We start from the raw sequence: 14449 nt of genomic DNA, 5'->3' as shown, positions 1-14449 counted from the left end.
ACACGCGCCCACAAAGGCAGAGTTGAAGAAGTCACGGCAGCGTGAAGTCTAAGTTTTCTCTTTTGTATTTCCCAGCCAATTGTTGGGGAAAGTGGTTTCAGACAAAAGCAGAGACAAGCAATCAAAGTGTGGGGGGGGGGGGGGGGGGGGGGGGGGGGACGGACACGACTCGTGCACTGCGCATGCTGCCTCTGTTGGGCGGATGTCTCCCATTATGGTGATGTATAAGCAGGCGGTGTCCACATACATGTTACCTACCGCCTTGGAGCAAGTTCAATCCTCTCACTGCCACACTTGCTGCCTCAACCGAAGTCCAAAATTAATTCCAATTCATATTTGGGTGATGTTAAAAAGATTTGAATAAAAAGACCATTCAGTTTAGGTGCACATCTAGGTGTCGTCTATAGATTGTAACAATAATTTCATTGTTCCATGTCCAATTCACGGGCGGCACAGCGGTAGAGTTGCTGCCTTATAGCACCAGAGACCCGGCTTCGATCCTGACTGCGGGTGCTGTCTGTACGGAGTTTGTACCTTCTCCCTGTGACTGCATTGGCTTTCTCCAGGTGCTCTAACTTCCTCCCACACCCCAAAGATGTACAGGTTTGTACATTAATTGACTTCAATAAAACTATCCCTCAGGTGCAGGATAGTGTTAGTGTATGGGGTGATCACTGGTCAGCCTGGATTCTGTGGGCCGAAGGGCCTGCTTCTGTGCTGTATCTCTAAAGTCAAAACCACGTGGGTTTCCTCTGGGCGTTTTCTCCCACATCCCAAAGACGTGCGGGTTTGTAAGTTAATTGGCCTCTGTAAATTGCCTTTAGTGTGTACGGAGTGGATGAGAAAGTGGGATAACAGAGAATTAGCGTGAATAGGTGATCGATGGTCGGCGTGGGCCTTAGGGCCGCTTTCCATGCTGTGTCTCTCTAAACTCAACGATGATTTACATTACATAAACAACATTCCCAGAAATTCTACTGAATTGCAATTTTATATAGTTGTGATGCCTTAGATTTGTAACGTACAGAACAATTGATTCAGTGATTGAAAGATATAGCATGGAAACAGACTCTTGGGCCAACTGAGTCCACGCTAACCATCAATCACCCATTCACACCGGCTCTATGTTAAACGATGAAAGAATGGATCGACTGGGCTTATATTCACTGGAATTTAGAAGGATGAGAGGGGATCTTATAGAAACATAAAATTCTTAATGGATCGGACAGGCTTGATGCAAGAAAAATGTTTCCGGTGTTGGGGGAGTCAGAACCAAGGGTCACAGTTTAAGAATAAGGTGCAGGCCATTTAGGACTGTGATTAGGAAAAATCTTTTCACCCAGAGGGTTGTGAATCTGTGGAATTCTCTGCCACAGAAGGCAGTGGAGGCCAATTCCCTGGATGTTTTCAAGAGAGAGTTAGATATAGCTCTTAGGGCTAATGGAATCAAGGGAGGAAACCCACGCAATCACAGGGAGAACATGCAAGCTCCACACAGATGGCACCCAAGGTCAGGATCGAACCAGGGTCTCTGGCGCTGTAGGCACCAACTCCATATGCTGTGCCATTGTGTCACCCCAATATCCATGCCTGCTGCTAAACAAGCAGAAGAAAGCAGTTTTACGTTTTGCACAAAAACATAAAATATCACTGGTAATCTCACAATACTTGTTATTTTATTCAATCATCCTAAATATGCAACCTTAAGTTTACTTTGCTTTGGAGACACAGAATGAAAACAGGCCCTTCGGAGCTGACGAGTCTGTGCCGACCCTTAATAATAAATATATTATACATTCAGCAGCACAAAATATGAACGTTAATATTCAGATACAGCCAGCAATTAACATTGGTAAATGGGGAGGGAGGTTGTGATATTAAAATAAGGAAATCCTAGTGCAGTTACATGGGGCTTTGAGTGTAAACCTGGATTGCTGTGCCTAGTTTTGGTCTCCTAATTCAAGGAAGGATATTTGTTTTGAAGATGGTACAATGAGCTCTCATCGATTCCTGATGTTCTTTGAAGAGAGACGAGGGTAGAATTCACTGACATTCTCTGGAGTTTTGAGAATGAAGAGCTCCCTCTCTGGAACGTATAAAATTACTTAAGGGCTTGATGAAGTTAATGCTGAGAGCCTACTTCTGTCAGGTGGAGGGTTTATAACCGAAGATCGTGGCCTCGGGAAAAGTGCTTGGCCATTTAGGACTGATGAGAGGGAAACGGTTTTCTCTCCGAGAGGGGTGAACCCCTGAAGGTCTGCACTGTGGTGTCGATGCACCGTCGGAGAGTACATTTGGTGTGGAGATCAATGGATCTTCTGAGCAAGTTGATGCACAGGTTCATCTTTGATCTTGCCGCACAACAGAGCACCCTTGAGAAGTCGTACGATCCACTCTGCTCCCATTCTCTTATGTTCTTTTATTCTAAAACACTGTATCCTTTGTCCCAGGGTGGAAATGTCAAAGCTAGAGGGCGTAGATTTAAGGTAAAGGGTATAGTTCAAAGGAGATGTGAGGGGCGAGTTTTTTTTAACACTAAGAGTGGAACGCACTGCGATGGTGGAGGCAGTTACGATAGGACTATCCAAGAGATACTGATTACATAGAAACATAGAAAATAGGTGCAGGAGTAGGCCATTCGAGCCTGCACCGCCATTCAATATGATCATGGCTGATCATCCAACTCAGTATCCTGTACCTGCCTTCTCTCCATACCCCCTGATCCCTTTAGCCACAAGGGCCACATCTAACCCACTCTTAAATATAGCCAATGAACTGGACTCAATTACCTTCTGTGGCAGAGAATTCCACAGATTCACCACTCTGTGTGAAAAAAAACTTTCTCATCTCGGTCCTAAAAGACTTCCCCCTTATCCTTGAACTGTGACCCCTTGTTCTGGACTTCCCCAACATCGGGAACAATCTTCCTGCATCTTAGTAAGATTAGTAAGGGCGTCAGGGGTTATGGGGAGAAGGCAGGGGAATGGGGTTGAGAGGGAAAGATAGATCAGCCATGATTGAATAGCAGAGCAGACCTGATGGGCCGAATGGCCTAATTCTGCTCCGAGAACTTATGAAAGTGGATACACAGGGAATGAATGGATATGGATTATGTGCAGGCAGGAGAGATCATGTTTGGCATGGTCATTGTGGGCCGAAGAACCTGTTCCTGTGCTGAAGATAGACACAAAACCCTGGAGTAACTCAGCGGGTCAAGCAGCATCTCTGGAGAAAAGGAATAGGTGACGTTTCGGGTCGAGGCCTTTCTTTAGACTCGAAGCCGACCCAAAACGTCACCTATTCCGTTTCCCCAGAAATGCTGCCTGACCCGCTGAGTTACTCCAGCTTTTTGTGTCTGTCTTCCTTTGAAACCAGCATCTGTAGTTCCTCCCTACACACACTGTTCCTGTGCTGTACTCTTCTATGTCCTCTGTACTGAGGACCCTCAGTCTGAAGGGTCTCGACCCGAAACATCACCTATTTCTTCTCTCCGGAGATGCTGCCTGATCTGCTGAGTTACTCCAGCATTTTGAGTCTATCTTTCGTGTAAACCAGCATCTATCGTTCCTTCCTACATAGCGAACCATGGAAACCATTGGTTATGGAAAGAGAAGAAGGCAGGTTACCTCTGTGGTGTGGGAAGCCGCAGGAGATGTGCTGAATTTGAAGGATGCACATTGCTTGCAGCTCTTCCTTTGCACTGGGCCAGGAGATCTCCCTCCCACGGATAGCCAATCGATTGTGTTCATGAATATTGACAAGGAGTCATCACACGATCCGATGATTGCCTTTGCTACTTCACCAGTCTCGTGTCGATCAAGTGTTCCTACCAAAGAGAACGTCAGAACTTGAGAAGGAGAAGTAGGGTAGGCCAGTGGAAGCTAGGAACTGCAGATGCGAGTCTAAAGTGCCCTCTACAAGGAGAGAAGGTTGGAAACATGGACACGAATTTTTGGACTTGGTTGGCACAGTATGGCTGACTTTACACTGGTATTATTAGAAAAATAAAAACAAAGAAGATGGATTTTATTGTCACAAACTAGGTATGACACTATTCAATCACCAAACAGAACAATTTAATTGGAAGAGTCAATAGAATTGTAGAATTCTTGTGCTAAAATATACTTTATGTAATAAACTGGGGAATTATTATTAATTACATCTATCACAGTCACAAATTTTCTTTCCCCTTTATTTTGATGCCCTTCTCATGCAAAACCTTCCAGTCAACTTGCAGTGAATATATTTTCTTTTGATTTTCATATCATAAGTTTTCAACTGATTTATCTAATTAAATCACCAGATAAGACTTCATCTTTTTCCCTCCACTGATATCACAAAACATTTAATCATGAAAACACTGAAGATGGTCAAATTATGCCAGAGCCTGCTCTTCTATCAGATACTGGTGAAATAATTGAAGTTTAGTTTAGAAATCCAGCGTGAAAACAGGCCACTCGGCCCACTTAGTCCGCGTCGACCAGCAATCCCCGCACATCAAGGAGAGAAGGTTGGAAACATGGACACGAATTTTTGGACTTGGTTGGCACAGTAGTGCAGCAGTAGAGTTGCTGCCTTACAGCACCAGAGACCTGGGTTCAATCCTGACTATTTTTTTTATTTTTATATAAAAGTTTTATTCCAAAGAAAAACATACTAAGCAAAATGTGATCAAACAAAAGCCACCTGTATCGGCAGTTTACAAATTAAACAATCATCACATTAAAATCCCGCCATCTCTGTCAACAATACATTCAACCCCCCGCGGCGACCAGCGTTCCCAGAAGGCCTCCAGCGTCACCGTGGACACCGCGTGTTCCCTCTCCAGGGACGCGCGGGCACGGACGTAAGCCCGGAACAGGGGTAGGCAGCCGACTTCTGTGAGGCCGTCGACTGCCCGCTGCCTGGACCCGCGGATGGCCATCTTGGCCAGGCCCAGGAGCAGACCGACAGGGAGACCCCCTCCTCCCTCCTGACCCTCCCCCCTCTGTACCGGGTACCCAAAAATTAAAAGCGTAGGGCTAAAATTGAGCCAGAACTTGAGGAGCAGCCCCTTCAGATACTGGAACAGGGGCTGTAACCTCACGCACTCTGTATACAAATGGTACACGGTCTCCTCCTCACCGCAGAAGCGACAGGCGGCAGACGAGACCGTGAACCGGCTCAAGTACCTGTTACAGGCTATAGCCTTATGCAACACTCTCCACCCCAGGTCCCCGATGTAAAGCGGGAGGACCCCCTTATAGAGAGACCTCCACTGGGGACCGCTCCCGCCGTCAGGTGGTAACACGGACCGCCAGGGCGTGTCCGGACGGAAGACGAGAGCGAGGAAGTGGAGAGTGTGCAGGAGCAGCCTGTACAAGACGCGCCTCTCCGCGTTACGGAACGGCACGCTGGGCATCTGGGAAAAGTGGCTCATATTGCGCGGGGCCGGCTCTCGGGAAGGGACCCGGGCCGTGGGCCCGATGAGCAATTCCGACGGAGCGGGGGTAAGCCCGGTCGGAATCGCTCCACGCACACGCCTCTCCTCGACACCCACCGTGACAGGGTGAGGACCGGCCCCCCTCACAACCACAGCACCCCCCTCCCCCTGAGGAGCAGCGCCCTGGCTGAAGGTGACCAAATTCCTGGCTCTCAGGACATGCTTCAGCAATGGAGCTGACTGTACCACCGCACACTAGTGGTTATAAGAGGAGGAGGCGTGGGTCCTCTGACACGGAGAACGGCCCTGAAGGTCAGGGGCGACCTGAAGGGAGGCGTTTCTCCCCTGTTGAGGCAGAGTACCCAGTGCATGCTTCCTGTGGGCAGGAGGATGCCTCTGTAGTGCAGGTACCACCTGAGAGTGGTGACACACTACCCGAGGGGGCTGTTCCCCCAGGGATTGCGTCCGCTGGCTTAGAGGGTGACCAGGGGAAGATTGATGGGGGGGACTTGAGTGTGGGGGTGGGTCCCCAGCCCGTGCTCCCCGTTGAGGCTACGAGTTCTATTGAGGGGTGTGCTGCCCCACCGGCTGAGGGAGCAGGGGAGACTCAATCCTGACTATGGGTGCTGTCTGTACGGAGTTTGTACGTTCTCCTCGAGACCTGCCTCGGTTTTCTCCGAGATCTTCGTTTTCCACCCACACTCCAAAAACCTATAGGTTTGTATGTTAATTGCCTTGGTATAAATGTGTAGGGTAGTGTTAATGTGTGGGGATTGCTGGTCGGTGCGGAGTTGGTGGGTTAAAGGGCCCCTTCCCGTCCTGTATCTCTACAACTAAAAATGAAAAAATTAAAACTAAAGTTAAAGGTATAGGTAGCATTGTCAAACTGAAGGAAGGGGGGGTATACAGGAGATCCCATTTCCAGTAAACCTGGAGAGTTTAGGGTTGGAATAGATCGCAGAGAATGGGAGATGCGAGAACATGGAAGTATAAGAAAATAACTGCAGATGCTGGTACAAATCGAAGGTATTTATTCACAAAATGCTGGAGTAACTCAGCAGGTCAGGCAGCATCTCAGGAGAGAAGGGATGGGTGACGTTTCGGGTCGAGACACTTCTTCCCGCATGGGATGGCGGGACTTTCATATGAAGAAAGACTGGATAGACTAGGCTTGTACTCGCTGGAATTTAGAAGACTGAGGGGGGATCTTATAGAAACATATAAAATTCTTAAGGGGTTGGAGAGGCTAGATGCGGGAAGATTGTTCCCGATGTTGGGGGAGTCCAGAACCAGGGGTCACAGCTTAAGGATAAGGGTCTTTTAGGACCGAGATGAGAAAACATTTCTTCACACAGAGAGTGGTGAGTCTGTGGAATTCTCTGCCACAGAAGGTAGTTGAGGCCAGTTCATTGGCTATATTTAAGAGGGAGTTAGATGTGGTCCTTGTGGCTAAAGGGATCAGGGGGTATGGAGAGAAGGCAGGTACAGGTTACTGAGCTGGATGAGCAGCCATGATCATATTGAATGGCGGTGCAGGTTCGAAGGGCCGAATGGCCTACTCCTGCACCTATTTTCTATGTTTCTATGTTTCTATGTTTCCATGTTTCAGACTGAAGAAGTCTGAAACGTCAACCGTTCCTTCTCTCCTGAGATGCTGCCTGACCTGCTGAGTTACTCCAGCATTTTGTGAATAAATACCTTCGAGAACATGGAAGGATTGAAATGAGGGGACAAGAGGTTTAGAACAAAGGTGTTAATATAATTTAGCTAGGATTAGATACAATTGCATTCCATGGCCATTAGATTTACAAATTCATTTGATAAAAAAAATTGAAATTTGATTGTTAAAATGGGATACTTGTAACTTTGTCGTTGCCTTTCACGTGGCAACTCTTTGCATACATTAGGTTAGCAAAACAAAGATTATCACTGTGGCTTGTCACATGTGACAATAAAATATCATTCATTCATTCATAGGAAATTGACAGATAATACATCTTATTTTAATCAATTGCCAAGCAGAATTAAATACCAGAATAACTGCTTTTCAGGAATAGTTTCGAGTTAAGAGTCAAGAAAGAGTTTACACATCATGTCTCTACGCATCTAAAAAAAAAGCTATTTATCCGTGCATGCAACCCACACCACAACAAGCGGAACAATGATGTGAGGCAAGTTAATCTGACGTTGGACACAAAGTGCTGGAGTATCTGAGTGGGTCAGGCAGCATCTCTGGAGAACATGGATAGGTGACGTTTTGGGTTGGGACCCTTCTTCGGACTCATTGTGCTTGGGGAGGGGGTGGTGGCAAAAAAACTAGGAGAGAGAAGGGGCAGGACCAAGCTTGGCAGATAATGGGTCGACACAGGCGAGATGGGTTTTTGATAGGCAGTTTGGTTGGAACAAAGTCCAGAGATTAAAGCAAAATGTGTGAGACAGAAGGATTGAAGAGTGAAGTCAGAGCAGGAGGGGGGAAGGAAAGATTGTTAGTTACCTAAAATTGGAGAATTCAATGTTCATACCGTTGGTCTGTAAGCCACCCCAAGTGGAATATGAGGTGTTGTTCCTCCATTTTGCATGTGGCCTCACTCTGGTAGTGGAGGAGCCCAGGACCGAAAGGTCAGTGTGTGAATGGGAAGAGGAGTTAAAATGGTTTGCAATGGGGAGATCCAGTAGTTCGTTGTGGCCAGGCTGCCATTTAATAAGACCATGACTGGTCTTTCCTGCATAACCTTGGATTATTCTTTGGAGTGCAGGAGGATGAGGGGTGATTATATAGAGGTGTATAAAATCATGAGAGGAATAGATCGGGTAGATGTAGAGTCTCTTGCACAGAGTAAGGGAATCAAGAACCAGACGACCGAGGTTTAAGGAGAAGGGTGCAAAGATTTAATAGGTATCTGAGGGGTAACGTTTTCACACAAAGGGTGGTTGGTGTATGGAACAAGTTGCCAGAGGAAGTAGATGAGGCAGTGATTACCCCAGCGTTTAAGAAACAGTTAGATAGGGGTACGTGGATAGGACAGGTTTGGAGGGATATGGCCCAAACGCAGGTTGGTGGGATTCGTGTAGCTGGGACATGTTAGTCGGTGTGGGCAAGTTGGGCCGAAGGGCCTGTTTCAACACTACATCACTCTATGACTCTAACCTCATACTCTTAAATTGCCTTAACAGGCGAGGGGGAGGTGGGGGTTAATTAGCAAATGGTTCGACAAAGGCCCAGAGATGAAAAGTAGACAAAAGGCTGTGAGATATGGAGAAAAGAGTGTGATTTGTGAGGCTAGAGGAAGGGATGTAGGTGGAAGCAATAATCTAATGCCTCGACCGAGTTAAGAGCAAATAATGAAAATGGCTGACTTTACACTGGTATTATTAGAAAAATAAAAACAAAGAAGATGGATTTTATTGTCACAAACTAGGTATGACACTATTCAATCACCAAACAGAACAATTTAATTGGAAGAGTCAATAGAATTGTAGAATTCTTGTGCTAAAATATACTTTATGTAATAAACTGGGGAATTATTATTAATTACATCTATCACAGTCACAAATTTTCTTTCCCCTTTATTTTGATGCCCTTCTCATGCAAAACCTTCCAGTCAACTTGCAGTGAATATATTTTCTTTTGATTTTCATATCATAAGTTTTCAACTGATTTATCTAATTAAATCACCAGATAAGACTTCATCTTTTTCCCTCCACTGATATCACAAAACATTTAATCATGAAAACACTGAAGATGGTCAAATTATGGCAGAGCCTGCTCTTCTATCAGATACTGGTGAAATAATTGAAGTTTAGTTTAGAAATCCAGCGTGAAAACAGGCCACTCGGCCCACTTAGTCCGCGTCGACCAGCAATCCCCGCACATTAACACTATGCTACTCACTCACACAAGGGACAATTTACAATCTTACTGAAGCCCATTAACTTACAAACCTGTACGTCTTTGGAGTGTGGGAGGAAATCAGAGCACCCGGAGAAAACCCATGTAGGTCACGCAGAGAAAGTACAAACTCCGTACAGACAGCACCCGTAGTCAGGATCGAACCCGGTTCTCTGGCGCTGTAAGACAGCAACTCTACCACTGCGCCACCGTGCCACCCATATTGTATACCTTCAGCATTTCCCAATATGAATTTGCTTAAGAGTTGCAAAAATAAAAACGGCATGGATCTTTAGCAAAATGCGAACCACACTTTACGAGAATGATCCGGGGATGATTGGGTTAACATATGATGACGTTTGATGGCACTGGGCCTGTACTCACTGGAATTTATTAGGATGAGTGGGGAAGGACCTCTTTGAAACTTACCAAAGAGAGATTGGCCTGGACAGAGTGAATGTGGAGAGGATGTTTCCACTAGTGAGAGAGTCTAGGACCAGAGACCATAGCCTCAGAATAAAATGACCTACCTTTAGGAAGGAGAAGAGGAGGAATTTCTTTCGGCAGAGGATGGTGAATCTGTGGAATTCATTGCCACAGAAAGCTGTGGAAGCCCAGTCAATGAAGGCGGAGATTGACAGATCATGTTTAGCACGGGTGTCAGGGGTTATGGGGAGAAGGCAGGAGAATGGGGTTGAGAGGGGGAAGGTAGATCAGCCATCATTGAATGGCGGAGTTGACTCGTTTGGCCGAATGTCCTAATTCTGCTCCCATAACTTGTGAACGTGCGAGGTCTGTTTGAAACCTCACAGATAGGAGGTGGTGTTCCTCCATTTTGTATGTGGCCTCACTCTGGAAATGGAGGAGGACCAAGACAGCGAGGTCAGTGTGGGAACGAGAGTTAAAATGGTGGGCTGCCGGGTGCTTTACAAGCTCTGTTTATTCCCCTCCATCACCAATAAACTATTGAACAATGTCACAATCAAATTTCAACAACCAACCGTACAAGTTATTCACTGCAAGTGAAGAAGTGGGCCTCAGTGTGTGTATATACACCTTTGAAAGTCATACAAATTGGCAAGTGGCTGAAATGGTGGGACAGCTTTGACAGTTTTTATTCATTTACAGCCTTAGGCACCAAATCAGCAACCATCTACAATTACTGAAGGGGTCCATTTGCTGGGTAGTTTTTTCTGCTGACATTTTCAATTTTAACTCATCGAAACAAACAAAATAATATCGCAAAAATAATCAGTTCTTACTCTTTAATCGGGCCAGACAGTGTCAGTCAGAGGGTGTTGAGTGAGGCATGAAACCAAAGGACCGTCCACTCTCCCAGGTGGCTTAAAAGATTGATCGACTGAATGATACAGCATGGAAACAGGTCCTTCGGCCCACCGAGTTCACACCGACCATCGATCTCCCGTCTACACCAGTTCTATGTTGTCCCACTTTCTCATGCTCACCCAATGCACTGGGGGCAATCTACAGTGGGCCAATTAACATTTATGGGGTGTGGGAGGATACCGGAGCGCCCAGGTAATCCATGCCATCACAGTGAGAACGTGCAAACTCCACACAGAGTTATACAACTTGGAAACAGGCCAATTACATATTCACATCTCCACGATCTTCGTGCTGTCTCTGAAGGCTTAGAGCAGCACAGTGGCACAACTGGAAGAGCTGATTCCTCACGGCGCTAGAGACCTGGGTTCGATCCTGACCTTAGGTGCTGTCTGCGTGGAGTTAGCACGTTGTCCCTGTGATTGCATGTGTTTTCTCCAGGTGCTCCGGTTTCCCCCCACATCCCAAAGACGTGCGGTTTGTAGTTTAACATAGAAACATAGAATATAGGTGCAGGAGTAGGCCATTCGGCCCTTTGAGCCAACAGCGCCATTCACTATGATCATGGCTGATCATCCAGAATCAGTACCCCGTTCCTGCTTTCTCCACAAATCCCGATTCCATTTGCCCTAAGAGCTATATCCAACTCTCTCTTGAATACATCCAGTGAATTGTTCTCCACTGCCCTCTGTGGCAGAAAATTCCTCAGATTCACAACTCTCTGGGCAATTTTTTTTTTAAAGGTTAATTGGCGGCTGTAAATTGCCCCTAGTGTGCAGGAAGTGGATGAGAAAGTGGGATAACATAGAACCAGTGAGAATGGGTGATTGGTGGACGGCATGGCCATGGTGGGCCAAAGGGCCTGGTTCCATGCTGTATCTTTCAATCAAATGAATATAAGCCACAACTCAAGACACCACCACTGCACTAATAATACAAAAACAGAAAATGCTGCAAACATTCACCAGTCCAGGACACATCTCTGGAAAGGTTTAGCATTTCTGACCAAACACCCTTCATCAATATTGTTTAAGTGCCATTTAACTTAATTGGGAATGATGTGGACGGAAGGGTGTGATTAGATAACACTACAACAGAGCACCATTACACATGATCTGTGTTGGCCAGCATTCTTTTGTTCTTTTGCAATGTACCCATGGAAAATGTGTGCACATCTCAGAATTGAATTAACCCTTTAAATTAACCCTTCACCAAAGAAAGCCTCACTGGCAACTGTACAAGTGGAACAAACAAAAGCAACGCAGTGAAATCAAGAAATGCAGTCTGAAGAAGGGTCTCGACCAGAAACGTCACCTATTCCTTTTGTCCAGAGATGCTGCCTGCCCCTCTGAGTTACTCCAGCATTTTGTGTCTATATTTGGTGTATTTTTAACCAGCATCTGCAGTTCCTTCCTCTACACTTTAAATACTTAGCCTGAGCTTTGCAGCTTTGCAGCTTTGCAATCTATTCCACCGTACTCATTTGAGAAATGATTTATATCTATACATTTTTTTTTAAAGCTGGAGTGCTACAATTAAAAACAAAGGAAATCTATACACATGTGGAAAAGATGTTAACAGCTTTTAACAATATTGAACAGATAAAGTTGACACCATAGTCCTTACACACAGCAACGCAGTATTAAACACCCATAAGTGTCTCACACATTAATAGCTTGTATTTTATACTTTTGTACAAAAACCCCCCACAGGCTTTGGAGAAGATGATTGGAAACAAAATTTACTTTTTTATAATAATAACATTTCTACAACCGAGTTTACATCCCCACATTTTTCTCTCAAAATCCATAGAATCATACACTTGTATCACAATCATCGCACCCTCTAAGAAAATATCTGGTATCTATTTTAGAATGCAGGACACAACTTTAAGCATGTTGCTTTCAATAAGGCACACAATGATCCAAGGTCTCACAATCAATCCTATCGGTAGAAGAATCTTTCAGAATTTTTTTTTTAAATGCAAGAAGACGACAGTTTTCAATAGGCAGTAGTCGATCATGGCTCCTGGTCACTCAGTCCAATTGAACAGGCGTCATTTATCAACAGTTACTGATGAAGTTCATCGTCTGGGCAGCAGGACCTCAGAGCACATCGACCCATTGTGCCCTTTCTAACAAAGCCATTTCACAGTTACTGCACCTTACTCCTGCAAAACGTATAAAATCTACGCCAGCTTACAGGAACCTAAGATAATTGAGTTAGTTATCCAGAAAATATCAACTCAACACACGAAAGCAGACATATAAATGCAAGAGGAATCATTGCGAGATTTTTTTATGTACAACTGCACAATATTTCACACACACATATACACAAACACACACACATACATACACACACACATATACATGCACACACACATATACATAATCACACACACATATATATAAACACACATACATACATATACCTACGCACATACACACACACATATACATACACATACATACACACATAATCACACACACACATAAACACACACACATATAAACACACACACACATGTACATACACACATACACACACATACACACACACACACATATAAACACACACACACACACACATATAAACACACACACATATATACACACACACACACACTTTTGAAGGCCCGGAATATTTCAGTTTACACCCTCTTGATTCTGGATTAAACATACTTTCAGGAGATGGGTTGTTAAATACGCGCCCAATCTTTGCATTCAGAAAACCCGAGGCTACCAAGAACGTATTTAGAGAAATCAGTGACCACTGTGACCTTGACCCGAGCTACACTATAGCCTCCAGCAAATGAAAGGCAAGCGCAGGATTTATCAGCAGGGCCACATTTGCCCACTCAAATCTAATTCTGACCAGTGACCTGGAGAAAAATAGAGGCAGAGACAATGATAGCAACAGTAAATCACTAATATTTGCAAGGACAAAGGGGTGAAAATGAAGGAATTATGATGGTGTATAGCAAATAAGTCATGGATGACAATGGGTGAGCTTTAAAGAAATCTTTAAACCCTTAACATGCTTGATCTCTGAAACAGTGCACATTCCAGGGGTTACTAAATTGTCCTTGGATGCATGCACTAAAAGCAGAGGAGAGTCGTGCTAAGTGTTGTGCACTGGTTCCAAATTTCGGCACCTCCGATGTCAATGAAAATGAATTTCAGAATCAAAGTTCAACACATGCACATGTAGTCAAAGACAGCTCTCTACCCTTTGCATTTTATAACCCTTTCTCAGGATAGCAAGGGGTTAGATTGTAGTCTGTAATTTTAAATTTCCCCACATGTGTTGAATGCTGTTATTGCAAATGCAGCACATTTATTAAGGGACTATTGATGAAAGAGGATTCAGGTGCCTGTGGACTCAAGAGGCACTTTACCCTCACCAGTCCCTTCATCAACCCAATCTTAGGCAGTATGGGACCTGTAACACTGCACCGCACACTGCACACAGAGTCATACAGGACGAACAGGCCCTTCAGCCCACCGAATCCACGTCGACCAACGATCCCCGTGCACTTGCATTATCCTACACATATTAGGGGTAATTTACAATTTTTTTTTACCGAAGCCGAAATAACATACAAACCTGTACGTCTTTGGAGTGTGGGAGGAAACCGGAGCACCCGGGGAAAACCCTCGCAGGTCACCGGGAGAACGTACAAACTCTGTACAGACAGCACCCGTAGTCAGGATTGAACCCAGGTCTCTGGCCACGTAAGGCAGCAACTGTACCGCTGCGCCACCGTGCAGCTTAGAGTTGAACATGTGGTT

The 14449-nt window shown here is 45.1% G+C and overlaps 1 protein-coding gene across 1 annotated transcript in view; it reads right to left on the bottom strand.

Annotated features, from left to right (window-relative positions):
- LOC144609028 (WD repeat-containing protein 72-like) overlaps positions 1–14449 on the bottom strand; it is a 153111-nt gene that overhangs the window by 91895 nt on the left and 46767 nt on the right. Inside the window, exon 13 of the mRNA XM_078427349.1 lies at positions 3627–3826. Within this exon, the coding sequence (XP_078283475.1) occupies positions 3627–3826 (200 nt within the window). The remainder of the gene's footprint in view (positions 1–3626; positions 3827–14449) is intronic.

Source organism: Rhinoraja longicauda, chromosome 33, assembly GCF_053455715.1.
Source record: "Rhinoraja longicauda isolate Sanriku21f chromosome 33, sRhiLon1.1, whole genome shotgun sequence".
In the NCBI taxonomy this organism is placed as follows: Eukaryota; Metazoa; Chordata; class Chondrichthyes; order Rajiformes; family Arhynchobatidae; genus Rhinoraja; species Rhinoraja longicauda.
The sequence above is the reverse complement of the archived record's forward strand: the minus strand, read 5'-3'. Positions and strand labels throughout refer to the sequence as shown.